This window comes from Podarcis tiliguerta (genome assembly GCF_965153285.1).
Source record: "Podarcis tiliguerta genome assembly, chromosome: 16".
NCBI lineage: Eukaryota > Metazoa > Chordata > Lepidosauria > Squamata > Lacertidae > Podarcis > Podarcis tiliguerta.
The window spans coordinates 24953809-24969260 of record NC_139549.1 but is presented as its reverse complement, the minus strand read 5'-3'; the positions used below and the strand labels follow the sequence as shown (position 1 = coordinate 24969260).

At 49.2% G+C, this 15452-nt stretch overlaps 1 protein-coding gene across 3 annotated transcripts in view; it reads left to right on the top strand.

The window, feature by feature from the left end:
- POLE (DNA polymerase epsilon, catalytic subunit) overlaps positions 1-11659 on the top strand; it is a 56063-nt gene extending 44404 nt beyond the window's left edge. For all 3 annotated transcript variants that reach the window (XM_083417503.1, XM_083417505.1, XM_083417504.1), the window contains 10 exons: positions 783-956; positions 2581-2706; positions 3465-3597; positions 4360-4555; positions 5258-5389; positions 6968-7161; positions 7331-7531; positions 9287-9412; positions 10273-10362; positions 11099-11659. In XM_083417503.1, coding sequence (XP_083273629.1) covers positions 783-956; positions 2581-2706; positions 3465-3597; positions 4360-4555; positions 5258-5389; positions 6968-7161; positions 7331-7531; positions 9287-9412; positions 10273-10362; positions 11099-11212 — 1486 coding nt within the window. In that variant the 3' untranslated portion in view covers positions 11213-11659. The remainder of the gene's footprint in view (positions 1-782; positions 957-2580; positions 2707-3464; positions 3598-4359; positions 4556-5257; positions 5390-6967; positions 7162-7330; positions 7532-9286; positions 9413-10272; positions 10363-11098) is intronic.
- Positions 11660-15452: the final 3793 nt, after the last annotated feature.

The window sequence follows — 15452 nt, the reverse complement described above, 5'->3', positions numbered from 1 at the left end:
TCTCAAACGACGTGGTACTCATACATTTTGCTCCTAAACGCCGCAAACCTGGGAGTAAGTGTTTCGGTTTGCGAACATTTTTCGGAAGCCGAACATCCAGCGCTGCTTCCGCTTGACTGCAGGAAGCTCCTGCAGCCAATTGGAAGCCGTGCCTTGGTTTTTGGTTTTGGGAGTCGAACGGACTCCCGGATAAGATGCAGCACAAAAGGGCAAAAGGGTTTGGGAGAGAGGAGGAACTAACCAACCACCTTTTCGGTTTTGGATACCGTATTTTTCGCCCTATAGGGTGCATTGGCCCATAGGGCGCACCTCGGTTTTTTTGGGGGGGGGATAAAAAAAATATATTCCCCCCCCCAGTCGCGGGGCTGGGGCGGGGGAAGCCCGAGCTTCCCCTGACCCCAGCCCCCAGAACAGGCTGCTATCCGCAAGCCTTGCGAGCCTGCGGCAACTCCCGCCGGGCTCCCAAGGCTTGCGGATAGCTTCCTGAAGCCTGGAGAGCGAGAGGGGTTGGTGCGCACCGACGCCTCTCGCTCTCCAGGCTTCAGCGAAAGCCTGCATTCACCCCATAGGACGCACACACATTTCCCCTTCATTTTTGGAGGGGGGAAAGTGCGTCCTATAGGGCAAAAAATACGGTACATCTCATCGGGGAAAAATAGAAGAATGGGCAGACAGTGGAAAGCAGCAATGGCGTCAGAAGAGAAATTGCTTGGGTTTGTGGGATTTCTAGTTGCAGCTCTGTAGATCTAGTGGTCAGCTTCCACCTTTCTGCTCGCTCGCAGGGTCTTGAAGAGTGTGGTGGTTGGCTGGGTGAAGGAGATCACGCAGTACCACAACGTCTACGCCGACAACCAGGTGATTCATTTCTACCGCTGGCTGCGCTCCCCGACTTCGCTGCTCTACGATCCTGCCTTGCACCGCATGTTGCACAGCATGATGAAGAAGCTCTTCCTCCAGTGAGTCCATATCTCTCGCTCTCTCTTTCTCTTGTGTGTGTGTTTATAAAAAATATAGATAGCCAACTTGCCTATTGTACATTTTGGGGAGTGGTTTGTTCCTCTCTCCTCTTCGCATTCAGATGCCTCTTGAGATAAAAAGGTAAAGGGGCCCCTTACCATAAGGTCCAGTCGTGACCGACTCTGGGGTTTCGGCGCTCATCTTGCTTTATTGGCCAAGGGAGCCGGCGTACAGCTTCCGGGTCATGTGGCCAGCATGACTACGCTGCTTCTGGCGAACCAGAGCAGCGCACGGAAACGCCATTTACCTTCCCACCGGAGCGGAACTGCTAGGTGCAGGGACCGAGCAACGGGAGCTCACCCCGTTGCGGGGATTCGAACCGCCGACCTTCTGATTGGCAAGTCCTAGGCTCTGTGGTTTAACCCACAGCGCCACCCGTCCCTCCTCTTGAGATACCATTGCCAAATTTGGCACAAATTTGGAGGAGATTGTTTTTTGGCTATGGTTGGACACCCATCAGGTGCCATTTTGAAGCAAGGTGGTGGACCCAAACCATTCTGAATTGCAATGATTTAGACACCTCTGAAGATATTCGCCACCCAATTTGGTGCAATCTCTTCCTGGGATTGAAGAGAGAATTTTGATGTACGGATGTATTGCTTCAGGTGCCATTCTGAATCAAGATGGCAGACTGAAATGTTCCCAAAAAAAATTGTTTCTGTGGATTCCCAAGCAATGCTGGTTGATTTCTGGTGGTGTGAAAAACATCCAAAAACTTATTCGCTTCTGTAATCCTGGACTAACCCACTAGGTGGTGCCTCTCGGCCGTGCTCAGCAATCTCTTTTTATCATTACGAACTTTCTGATGTGCAAATTTCTTTTCTTTAAAAACATATTTTATGTATCACACAATTATGTGCATATTTAACAAAGGGGAGGGAAGGGAAAATAGAAGGACTATAAATACATTTTTTTAAGAATGGAAAAAGAAATAATAATAAATGAAAACCACCATCAACTCCTATGAAATATATAATAACCATGCGTACATATTTCTTAAGTTAAACATGCAGGTTAATATCAGCATGTTTGGGTGAACCTCAACCTAATGGATTATTATTATTTTTTTACAACTTTCCCACCTCCAACAACAAAAAAATTATAGAGAGAGCGGGGGGGGGGGGGGGAGAGAATTGGCTGCTCAAGTCCTAAATAGGAGGATTAGGTTTGTGGGAGGTAGTGCATAATGAGGTTTAAAACTCCCTTCCCTGTATCAGACATTTTCAGGAGGGTGGGATATATTTTCCTTTCTCCAGACTCAGGACACCTGGTATATAGCCTTCACCACCCCCCCCCCCCCGCAAGAAAAAAGCCCACCAGATTTGGGGCTGGTGACTTTTTACCTCCTAAATTTTCCACTGAGCAAGCCCACAGGAGCCCACTTTCCTATGGAAGGCTGGAACCCTGCATCAGATCCACATTCCTTTTGGAGGGTCAGAGGCGCGCATTTCACATTTTTGTCCCAGGTCGCCACTCGTACATATCATAGATCCATCCACAACTGCAACATCAGCTACCCCTTTTCTCTTTCCTTTTCACCTTCCACTCTCTCTTTTTCCCCAGGTTGGTGGCAGAGTTCAAGCGCCTCGGCTCCTCGGTGGTTTACGCCAATTTCAACCGCATCATCCTATGCACCAAGAAGCGGCGCATCGAGGATGCCCTGGCCTATGTGGAGTACATCACCAACAGGTGCTTCTAGAACCCCTTCAATTGTCCACCTGGCCCCCCTCCCTTTTTGACGTTCAAAAGGACCCTGGTGAAGGATCCTGTGTTCAGATGTGCCTTTTGGCTTTGCGCCTAGTCTAAATCTCCCCATTGTCTCCTTCACTCCATTAAGTTCCTTCTTGTTTCCACTTAGTAGCCACCATGAAAGGAGACTGACCTTTTTCATTTTATTTCTGTTTTGTTGTAATTTTACCCCGCCTCTCCTCAAAGAAGCTCAAGGAGGTATACATCATCATCATCATCATCATCATCATCATCATCATCATTTCATTCTTTATACGCTGCCCATCTGGCTGGGTTTCCCCAGCCACTCTGGGCAGCTTACAGTACATAAAAAATGGTAGTAGTTCTGTTCCTCCTCCTTTTGCCCTCACAACAACCCTTTGAGGTAGTTTAGGCTGAGGGAGCTTCATGGGGATTTGAACCTGGGTCTCCCAGCTCCTAGTCCAACTCTCTAACCACTGCACCATTCTCTTTTAATATGGGGAGGATGATAAAGGCACCCCGGACTTGCCAGCCCATGCTCCTTGTAGCCTTGTGTCCCTTCAGGGCCATGGGTGCTACAAAATGGACTTGCTTCTGGTCAAGGGAGTTGGCGGCTGAGCTTTTCTCATAATCACGTTGTGGCTGTTCTCCTGATGGCTCCATCTGGGGCTGCGGAGGGAGCGCTCTCTTTGCCTCCCTGAGAGATTCTGCATGGCTCACCCTCCTTCCTCTTCCAGCATCCATTCGAGAGAAATCTTCCACTCTTTGACCATTTCTTTCTCGCGCTGCTGGGAGTTCTTGCTGTGGATGGACCCAGCTAATTACGGCGGGATCAAGGGCAAAGTGCCGTCCCAGATCCACTACGGGGAGGTAAGAAAACCAGCAAGGAAGGCGCATTTGGGGAGTACAGTGGTACCTCGGTTGTCAGACGTAATCCATTCCGGAAGACCGTCTGACTTCCGAAACAGTCGACAACCGAAGCGCAAAGGGAGAATTTCAGTTTCAGTGGTGAAAACCGTTCAACTTCCAAGGCACATTCGAAAACGGAAGCAATTACTTCTGGGTTTTTGGCGTTCGGAAACCAAAACTTTCGGCTTCCGAGACACTCGAAAACCAAGTTACCACTGTACTTGATCCCCCTGGGATCTCCTGGCTGCAGGTGGGGGGGCAGGCTTCTCTGCCTGCCTGCACGGAGAAGTGTTCTTCTCTCACTCCCTAGGTCAGGGGTGGGGAACTCCTTGCCCAAGGCCCCAATATGGCCTTCCAAGCCTCTCTGTTTGGCCCTTGGCGCTCTTCCCCAGCCACACACCCCTCTCCAATTTTTTCCCCTGGCTGGTATATGTCCTTGAACTCTAACATTGCCCTTCCTTCTCTGGATGGAGGACAGGGAGTTGTGTTTGTGGCAACTAGCCTACTATACAAAGATTTCTTATTTATTTTTTAAAGTCTATTGCTCCGCCCACTTTTGCCTCTGGCCCCGCCCACCACTGCCATGTGGCCCCCGACAGGTTTCCCAGAAACAAATGCAGCCCTTGGCCTGAGAAAGGGTTCCCTGCCCCAGGTCCAGAAGCCGAGTGGGAAGGGGGCATTTGCCAGACTGTCGGCATCTTGTCTTCCGTCCCCTCCTTGCAGGGGATCAGTGATAAACGGGCAGTCTCCGTCGAAGGCAGTGAAGGGGAGGAAGAAGAAGAAGAAGAAGAGGAGGAGAAGGAAGAAGGGGCTGAAGAGGACAATGGCGTGGAAGAACTGCTGGAGAACAACTGGAACATCATGCAGTACCTGCCCCAGGCAGCCTCCTGCCAGAATTACTTCCTCATGATCGTGTCTGGTGAGGAGGAGCTCCTAGGTTTGCCCCAGTGATTGAAGCTGAATCCTACCTGGGGGGAGGACAAAGGGTTTTGCTTCTAGCTCTGAGAGCCCCTCTCCTCCCTCAAGTTTTGCAACACAGAGTCTGCTCAGATCCCATTTGCTCCCTGTTTTCCCTATGACTTGCATGCTTGCTTATTTATTGCATTATTTCCCACCTTTCCATCCAAGGAACTCAAGGTAACATACATGGGTCTCCCCCTCGTTTAACCCCCACAACAACCCTGCGAGGTCGTGGTAATCCTGAGAGGCAGTAACTGGATCACCCAGTGACCTGGGTTGTGTTTTTCCAGGTCCTCTTCCGACACTCTAACCACTATGACAGGGTTTCCCAAACTTGGGTCTCCAGCTGTGGTTTGTTGTTGTTGTTGTTTGGACTACAACTCCCATCATCCTTAGCTTGCAGGACCAGCGGTCAGGGATGATGGGAATTGTAGTCCAAAAACAACTGGAGGCTCATGCCGTGGCTCCCAAGAAGGCCCCGCTTAGGGGAAAGCAGTTGCTTGCAGGGGAGTATGCTTGACCCTTCAGGTGTCTGCCATTTTTTCCACAAACAGAGGTGGAGCAGGTGGGGCTGGGAGGAGCCAGAGAGGTCCCTGCAAGCAGAGTTTGAGGCAAACGCTTCTCTGCTTGTCCTCTCATGACTCCATTGCTATTTCCGCAGCATACATCGTTGCTGTCTACCACAGCATGAAGGAAGAGATGCGTCGGAGCGCTCCTGGGAGCACCCCCATCAAGAGGCGAGCAAGCAGCCAGGTCTCCCAGGAGCCTGTGGGAGAGGCAGGTGTCATGCCTGGTGAGTACCCGGCCACGTCCCTCCCTGGACTTGCACCCTTGGGTGACGTAGCCCAGTCCTGGGGAGTCTCTGGCTCAGATCTTGCCTCCACCGTGATTTAATCGAGATGGAGGTAACCTTAGGCCAATTCCCATTTCCCTCTGCTGCCCAACCAAACCCTTATAGGTAGGGCTTTTGAACAATGTTCTATAAATGTTGGAAGTATTTTTAATTAAGACTGCTAGGCAAGTCGCTTCTTCCTGTTTCGTGCATTCAGGTAACTGACATTTTTTAAAAACCCACATGCACAATTTAAAACAAAGGGACAATTTCCTGAAGGGGCAGGCAGATCCCTATAGCCAGGTCTTGGTTTCCCCACCCGTGAAATAGGGATCTTGTTATTTACCATATTTTTCCATGTATAAGACTATGCTTTTCGCTAAAAAATAAATTAAAAATAGGCAAAAATTGGGTGTCGTCTTATACACAGATAATAAATGCAAATTAATGGCAGCAGCCCCCCCCCCAAAAAAATTTGTTTAATTCGGACTGTATAATTGGTTTTGTTGTTTATGTTTTAATGTGGCAAGATTCAATTTGATTTATTATTTTTTTCAAAAAAAAATCATTTTATAACACTAATAACACAAACAGAAAAACAAACAAATTCTTGTCTTATCCTTATTTTTTCTAAACATTGTTAGGTAAGCTTCCCCAAGTCCCCCCATCTGATTTTCATTTTACCTCATCTTTAGCAGTTTACATATATCATAATTTTTAACCGTTCTTTTTATCACACTTAATTTTACCATTAAAATCTTCACATATTATCCCTTACAAATAATGCTATTTTAAAATACACTATCTTCTACTTCTAACCCTACAGCCTATATCCACTAACAAAGCTATTCTAAAACCAATTTGATTTATTATTAACTGGAATGTCTTTAATTGAAAATTAATTATATATATATGTGTGTGTGTGTGTGTGTGTGTATAAATAAATAAAGGATTAATGGCAGCAGCAAGCAGGAGATTGGCAGCGGCGATTGGGTGGGTGATTGTTGGCTGCAGCAAGGCCTGCTGGCGATTGGCTGCTGCAACTGGGCAGGCGAAGGGTGGGTGGGCTGTTGGTGGCAGCAAGCAGGTAGCCAATTGGCAGCTGTGGCGAGGTGTCCGATCGGCAGTGGCGGGCAGGCAGGTGAGCGATTGGCGGAAGTGACCCCCCACCCCCAATAAAAGCTAAACTTAATTTTGGGTTAAAAAAAATAAGGGTCGTCTTATACAGTGGTACCTCGGGTTACATATGCTTCAGATTACAGATGATTCAGGTTACAGACTCCGCTAACCCAGAAATAGTGCTTCAGGTTAAGAACTTTGCTTCAGGTTGAGAACAGAAATCATGCTTTGGTGGCAGCGGGAGGCCCCATTAGCTAAAGTGGTGCTTCAGGTTAAGAACGGACCTCCGGAACAAATTAAGTACTTAACCAAAGGTACCACTGTACATGTCTTATACATGGGAAAACAAGGTATTTTCTTTGGTGGCTGAGCCACATCCAGTTTTCAGATACATCTTCTTCCTCTCTCCCGCCCCCTCAGGCATGATCACCTTCTCCCAGGAGTACGTCACCAACGAGCTCACCCAGAGCTTCTTCACCATCACCCAGAAGGTGCAGAAGAAGGTGACCGGTTCCCGACGGACCACAGAGCCCTCTGAGATGTTCCCCACTTTGCCCGGCTCCCACCTGATGCTCAACAATCCAGCGCTGGAGTTTGTGAAGTACGTCTGCAAGGTGAGCATCTCTGCAGGCAGTGGGGAGAGACAGCTGTGACCATGTCAGCGGCGGATGAACTGTGATCTCACAATGGGGCCTTGTTCTCTCTCCTGCCCCCTCCCACCTCACTCTGTAAGAGCCCGGTTGGCTCATCTCCTGTTTCTCTTCTGCTCTCCCACCCCCAAAGGTATTGTCTCTGGACACGAACATCGCCAACCAGGTGAGCAAGCTGAAACGGGACCTGCTCCGCCTGATTGAAGTGGGGGAGTTCTCAGAAGAGGCCCAGTTCCAGGACCCCTGTCGCTCTTATGTCATCCCGGAGATGATCTGCAGGAACTGCAACTTCTGCCGAGACCTGGACCTCTGCAAGGACCCGGCCCTCTCTCAGGTACCAGCTAAGCTGTGATCGTTGATTGACTCCAAAGCAGTGCTTTTTAGTTTAGAGAACAGGCAATGGAAGATTATACAGCCTCCCCTCTCTGCTTTTGTTCAGGCCGTTTATCCTTGCAGCCCCATACTGTCTACTCTGGGTGGCAGTGGCTGTCTGAGGATGAATCCTGACAAGACAGAAGTACTGTTTTGGGGGGACGGGGGCGGCGGGTGTGGAGGACTCCCTGGTCCTGAATGGGGTAACTGTGCCCCTGAAGGACCAGGTTCGCAGCCTGGGAGTCATTTTGGACTCACAGCTGTCCATGGACGCGCAGGTCATTTCTGTGTCCAGGGCATTTCTGTGTCTACCAGCGCCGTCTGGTACGCAGGCTAAGACCCTACCTGCCCACACACTGTCTTGCCAGAGTGGTGCATGCTCTAGTTATCTCCTGCTTGAACTATTGCAATGCGCTCTACATGGGGCTACCTTTAAAGGTAACCCGGAAACTACAACTAATCCAGAATGCAGCAGCTAGACTGGTGGCTGGGAGTGGTCGCTGAGACCACATAACACAAGTCCTGAAAGACCTACATTGGCTCCCAGTATGTTTCCAAGCACAATTCAAGATGTTGACCTTTAAAGCCCTAAACAGCCTTGGCCCAGTATACCTGAAGGAGCGTCTCCACCTCCATCATTCAGCCTGAGGTCCAGCTCCGGTGGTGGCGCCCGCCCTGTGGAATGCCCTCCCATCAAATGTCAAGGAAATAAACAACTATCTGACTTTTAGAAGACTTCTGAAGGCAGTCCTGTTTAGGGAAGTTTTTAATGTTTGATATTTTATTCTGTTTTTAATCTGTTGGGAGCTGCCCAGAGTGGCTGGGGAAACCCAGCCGGATGGGCAGGGTTATAAATAATAAATTATTATTATTAAACTATTATATATCAAAAGCCTTGCGTCCCAGCTGTTACCTGGATTTTGGGGTGGCTGGTTGAACCCAGAACCTTCTTGTGGGAATGTTAAGGATAGTAGGAAAGGGGTATATTGAATAAGCATTATCCTTCCTTCACTCACACTAGTGAGTGATATAGCAGAGCAGGTTCCCCTCAATATAGTAGGAAGCTAGTTTGCAGATTCGTTTGAATCTCTTTAGTTAAGTAATCTAATCTGGCTTGCCCGGATGGATTATTCCTGGTGTCCCCTTTTGATCCCTCTTAAGAGAATAAATACACAAGAGTCTATCCTTTAAAATAACAAGAAGTTTACTCACATTTCAGTTCACTATTTGATTTGATCCCTGAAAGGCAGGCTTTACTTAGTAGTTACATAATAATCTGTGAGTTCATCTCATATGGACACTGAACTCGTGCTGCTGGCTGAGAGCCAGCAGACAGCAAAATTACATTAAGAGAACAAAATGGCTGCAGGAGAGCAGCATGGCAGCAAAAGATAGAACAAGACAACAGCAGTATCAAGATGAACTGCAAGACTGAGAAAATGGCTGTGTGACTTGGCTCTTTTGTAGAGTCGGCCAGAGCCATGCCCATATCCCAGGTCACATGCAGGGGGAGGACACTCCAGACCAGTGGAACAGGAAGTTATACTGGCTGGAGTAACATCCCCCTGCTGTGCCCACTCTAGGGAAACAAGGAATGTTGCATTTGACTGCACCAATGGATTACATCCCATACTTCTTGCATGCAGCTTCCTGCTCAGTCTGTCCAATTTGGAGCCCTCTCACAGTTATCGCTCTCTCTCTCTCCCTTCCCTCCCAGGATGGCTCTGTGCTTCCTACCTGGGCCTGCTCCAACTGCCAGGCCCAGTACGACTCGGATGCCATCGAGATGGCCCTGGTGGAAGCCCTGCAGAAGAAGCTGATGGCCTTCACCCTTCAAGATCTGGTAAGGAGAGACGAGAGGCGATTCCCAGCTTGCCTGTGCAGAGCCCCACTCGGCTCCTCAACCACAGTGGGGGCTCCTGCAACCTCCCCGTGCCCCCTTGATTCCTGACCCCGGATAGCACTGAAACACAAGGTAGACTAGGGGCCAGGCATTTAATGAGACTGATCTGCTGAAGCTTGGTGGGTGCTGGAGATGTTTTCTCTGTGTAATTTCCATATTGAGAACTAGCATATCTTAAAGTGTGTGTGTGTGCGCGCACGCCAGCCTTCCCCAACCTGCTGCTCTCCAAATGCTTTGGACTACAAATTCCACTGGTGGTTGCCATGGTCAAAAACATGGACAACTGCCAGGAATTCTTTAGCCGTGATTCCTGCATTGCAGGGGGTAGATGACGCTTGCAATTCTATGATCTAGAGGACACGAAGCTGGGAGAGGCTGACCCAGACAGGCAAGGCACATACGCACACCTCCCTAGTATATGGGGAAAGCGTTCAGTCATGCAGTTTCACACCTGCAGTTATGCAAGCGCTTCCTGTGCACCCCTTATCTCATCCTGCCCTTTGCAACATCCTGTGCATTGCAGGGAGTTAAACTAGAAGGCCCTGTGGGTCCCTTCCAACTCTGTGATTCCATGATCTGCACCCACCAAGCCGGGGTGGGGGGTGCTGTTTCTGCTTTCTGGCACTCTGTGTGCAGGCAGGGGCCTCCTGGTCCTTTTTGGCTTTGTGGTTCTATGCTGGGGGAGAGGTTGAGGCTGCTCCCCAGCAGGGAGGGCTCAAGCACTGCAAGCTGTGGCAGGGGCAGCATGTGGACCAGGCAGACAGGGCAGGGCCTTATCCCAAGCACCGCTTGTGTTTCAGGTGTGCCTCAAGTGCAAAGGCATCAAAGACACCCACATGCCTGTGTACTGCAGCTGCGCTGGAGATTTCGACCTACTGCTGCCCACCAAGGTACGTGTTGGTTGACCCTGCCAACCTCCCCTTCTCCACTCTGTTCCTCAAACCATCACAGTCCCCTTCCCTCGGATGTGGCTGTTCTCCTCCCAGAAACATAGGAAGCTGTCATATACAGTGTCGGTTTATTGGTCCATCTAGCTCAAGATTGTCTGCACTGACTGGTAGCAGCCCTCCAGGGTTTCAGAAAGAGGGGATATTCCCGGTCCTGCATGAAGATGCTGGAGATTGAACCAGCGACCTTGTGTATTCAAGGCAGGTGCCCACCCACTAACCTATGTCCCTTCCTGTACCATGACACTGTGGTCTAAACCACTGAGCCTCTTGGGCTTGCTGATCAAAAGGTCGGCGGTTCAGATCCCTGCAACAGGGTGAGCTCCTGTTGCTCTGTCCCAGCTCCAGCCAACCTAGCAGTTCGAAAGCAGAGCAGTGCAAGTAGATAAAAAGGTTCCACTGTGGTGGGAAGGTAAACGGCATTTCCATGCGCTCTGGTTTCCATCACAGTGTCCCATTGTGCCAGAAGCTGTTTAGTCATGCTAGCGACATGACCCAGAAAGCTGTCTGTGGACAAACGCCAGCTCCCTCGGCCTGAAAGCGAGATGAGCACCGCAACCCCATAGTTGCCTTTAACTGGACTTAACCATCCAGGGGTCCTTTACCTTTTACCTTGCCTCAAGCAGATCCATCCTATAGAAACTTCCCTACATTGCCTCTTCTTCTCTTACTTTCACAGGCCTTCTTGGAACAGCTGAAGGTCTTCCAAAGCATCGCCCGGCACTACAACATGGGCTACCTGCTGGAGAATATTAAATGGCTGCTTCAGATGAACCCTCAGCTTCTCTTGTAAGATGAGGATGCTACTGCTGTGGACAGGCTGGCGCACACCTGCACCCCAGCGTCAGAGCCCCCCCACACCTGCCATGGGGTCCTGGGACCTAGACTATTCTCCGGGCCAGGCTGCAGGTTCAGCTTCACCCTGGGACAAAAATATTCAGAGACTTGACGTTTGTTGCTTGCTGCGGGGAAGCAGGCAACGCATTCTGGCAAGCGAATTGTGGCGGGGGGGAGGGTGCTGTTTTCTGAAACCAAGACCAGGAGCAAGTGAAGAGGCCTCCACAAATAGGCTACCTAACTTGCTGCTTCTTTGATCTCCTTTTGCTGGGATTTGGGAGTGCAAGATACAGAAAAAAACCTTCAATTACGGAGCTCTCTTTTTTTTTTGCCCCAATTTTATTCTGTGTTTGTGTGTGTGTATTTTTAATGCTGTAAATAAATCCTTTTTCCACATTGTTAATTGCTAATGTGCTAGATGCCTAGTTCTACTGACACACACTCTCAATCCTGCTCTCGCTACTCTCCTGCTGTGGTTGGGAAGGCAGCGGCTGTCCCTGTCGTTGTTCTGCAGTGAGTATAAGCAAAGCTTTGGCATTTAGTTGCAAGCAGACAAAAGAGCATCATGGAGCCGCTACTTGTCAGCCGTTGATCAAGGTTGTTAAAGGAATCCTTTAACAGGGAGATAACACAGGATTCTAGGCAGACCTGGTCGTCCAGTGGACAGTGGAAGCACCTAAGGAGAGCCTGGCTACTGGATCTTTCCAAAGGCCCATCTAGTCCACATCCTGGGGGGCAATTCTGACCTGGAGAAGTAGTGTGGGCAAGACGTTTAAGCATCTCCCAGCCCTGTAGTTCTAACCACGTATGGAGCCACCCACACACCTCTCGTTTGCACGTGAGAGCCTGCCTGCAGGATCAGGCCAGTGGCTCACATCCTGTTCTCACAGTGGCCAACCAGATGCCTGCAGGAAACCCACAAGCAGGATTTGAGCAAAAGAGCAATTCTCCCCTCCTGCGGTTTCCAGCACCGTCTACAAGTGCACCTCTGCCTCCAACCACAGAGGCAGAGCATAACCGTCATGACTAGTAGCAGCCCATGGCCCTCTTCCCCATGAATTTGTCTAATCATTTATGAAAGCCATTTAGGTTTGTTGCCATCACTGCCTCCGGTGGAAGTGAGTTCCATAGTTGCGTGAATGAAGAAGTACTTGTATCTGTCCTGGAAAAACATGGATGTCCTCAAGCTCTAGCATCGTGAGAGAGGAAGAAGAGTTGTTCCCTGCCGTGCATCATTTTATAAACTGCTACCATGATGCGGGTGGCGCTTGGGTTAAACCACAGAGCCTAGGACTTGCTGATCAGAAGGTTGGTGGTTCGAATCCCCACAACGGGGTGAGCTCCCGTTGCTTGGTCTCTGCTCAAGCCAACCTAGCAGTTCGAAAGCACCTCAAAGTGCATGTAGATAAATAGGTACTGCTCCGGCAGGAAGGTAAACGCCGTTTCCGTGCGCTGCTCTGGTTTGCCAGAAGCAGCTTAGTCATGCTGGCCACATGACCCGGAAGCTGTATGCCGACTCCCTTGGCCAGTAAAGCAAGATGAGCGCCGCAACCCCAGAGTCGGCCACGACTGGACCTAATGGTCAGGGGTCCCTTTACCTTTACCTTACCATGTCACCTCTTGCCTTTTCTTTAAACCCATGGTTCCCAATTTGGGGCACATGCCCCACAGGGGGGCAATTTGATTTTTAAGGGGGGACAATTCGAGAATGAGTTACTAACAGTTAATGGCCTTTTAGGCGTCCTCTACATGGGTAGGAGTTCACTTTTGAAATATAAGAATTATATGTCACAGTGGGGGGGAGGATATCAGGATTTGAGAGATGCTTAGGTGGGGCATGGCCTGAAAAATGGTTGGGAACCACTGCTCTAAAATGCAACTGAAGGCTCTCATCCCTGGCCTTCAACCATGCTGGCCAGAGCTGATGGGAAATGTAGTTAGGGATCTGGAGGGCCAAAGCTTCATTTAATTTCATCAAATAAAATAATAATACTCAATTCTCCACTGCTGCCATGCCCTGTGGCTTTGATCTCTCAATGAAGCTTCCCTTTCCCCATACCTATGATATGCATCAGTGGGCGTGACGATTACAGGAAACCCAGGAGCACACCTGGGAGTGGCTCTGGAGGGGCCCCTTTTTTATATACTGTATATTTAAAAAACAGCTGAATCAGTAAACATTCCCTTCAAAAAGTCTGAGCAACCTGAGAATTCTCCAAAGAATTCTGGAAACTAATTAGACTGCAAAAGCCGACTGATTCAATTAGTGCCAGTCTTTTTTATCTGCCTGACTCTCTCTCTTTCCCCCTGTCCTTGGGAAGGAGATGGAAGGATGCCAAAAATGCTGTGATGGTTAAAGTTTACTCGGTGTGGAGGGAAAAATCTTCGCCCGCAGTCTCCTTTTGGGTACCTGCGGAGAGGATGCCAAGGGACTTCTTCCTCAGGGGGAAGAGTATGTTTTTGTCGCCTTCAGGACATAAGGAGAGCTCTGCTGGATCAGGCCGGTGGCCCATCAGGTCCAGCATCCCATTCTCACAATGGCCAACCGGGTGCCCATTATGGCAAGAAAAGTTATATTGGGCTGGCTGAGTGACAAAAGTGATTTTCTGGAGGCCTAGGATGAAAATTTGAGAAAATGCCATTTAGCAGAATAGGAGAAAAGCTGGGTATTATACACAACAAGGAACTACCCTGGAGTGTATGGACTAAATAATTTGAGTAATTATAATATATATAATTGGAAGATAGAGAGGTGGAAGTATCTTTCTCTCTCCCTCTCTTCTGTATCTTTTATTTCTCTCTTTTTCTGCATTGTTTCTTTTTTATCTTTAATTTTTAGAAGTCCTCTGTTTTGGATTGGCGAGGACATGCCAAGAAAGCTCAGACAGGTGGGCTCTGTGTTTGAGCGACAGGATAGAAAGAAACTCCCAGGTGGGATCTGAGAAGGTCTACTTTTCTGTAGTCAGTTGTATCTTGGTTCTCGAACAGAATGCGTTCCAGGAGTCAGTTCAACTCCCGGAACCGTTCAAAAACCAAGGCACGGCTTCCGATTGGCTGCAGGAGCGTCCTGCAGCCAATCGGAAGCCGGGAAGGATGCTTGGCTTCCAAAAATCATTCAAAAACTGGAACAATCACTTCGGGAGCCGACTTGTTCGGGAGCCAAGGCATTTGAGATCCCAGGTACGACTAAGGATAAAGGATATGATACAGTTGAGAGGGGAGGGGTTTATATTCCTTTTTTGTAGTTGCTTGGTTTTTATTGTCTCATATGTTGAAAACCTTCGATAAAAATAGTTTAAAAAAGGAAACTCGCAAGCAGGACCCCAAGCCCAAAAGGACTTTCCCCCTCTGGCTTCCAGCAAGGGTATTTGTTCTTCTGAAATTTGCTCCCGGAGAGCCTGCCTGCTGCTGCTTTTCCAGGGGTCTTGCAATGCCCACTTGCTGCTTCTGAAATAACATCACACTCTTCCCCCCCCCCCCCCAAAGATACTGAATTTTTTATATTTGCTGGGGGGGGAGCGGAGGGAACCGGAGAATTATTGTCGGCTGCTGTTCTCTCCTTAATGGGGTTGAGGGGAGCCTATAATGTGTTGGGATTTGCTCTGGGAACAGAAGAGGTGGGCAATCTGATTAGGGGGAGAAATATCTTCCCCCGAGCTGGCTCAATTACCTCTGAATGGCTTTCTAATTGACTTAGCGCTTCTCTGTGAGCACTTAGCTAGGTCAAACGCCTGCCGTCGAGCGAAGCGGCTGGTGGGCTTGATATATGACGTATTCATTTCCAATTCCCAAATGGAACAGAGCAAGTGAGTTTTGATGGCAGAAGCCGGGACGTTTGTGGAGGAGGGGGCGCTGCAAAAACAAGAGAAGGAAGACTCCGCTTAGCTGGTTTTGAGCCCAGTTTTAAAACAAAGGGCATTATCAGGTAGGATTCAATCATACAAGAACAGGCTGCGTCAGACTAGTGGTCTGTCTAACTTAATCTTGTTTACACTGACTGGTGGGACGCGGGTGGCACTGTGGGTTAAACAACAGAGCCTAGGACTTGCCGATCAGAAGGTTGGCAGTTCAAATCCCCGCAACGGGGTGAGCTCCCGTTGCTCGGTCCCTGCTCCTGCCCACCTAGCAGTTCAAAAGCACGCCAAAGTGCAAGTAGATAAATAGGTACCGCTCTGGCGGGAAGGTAAACGGTGTTT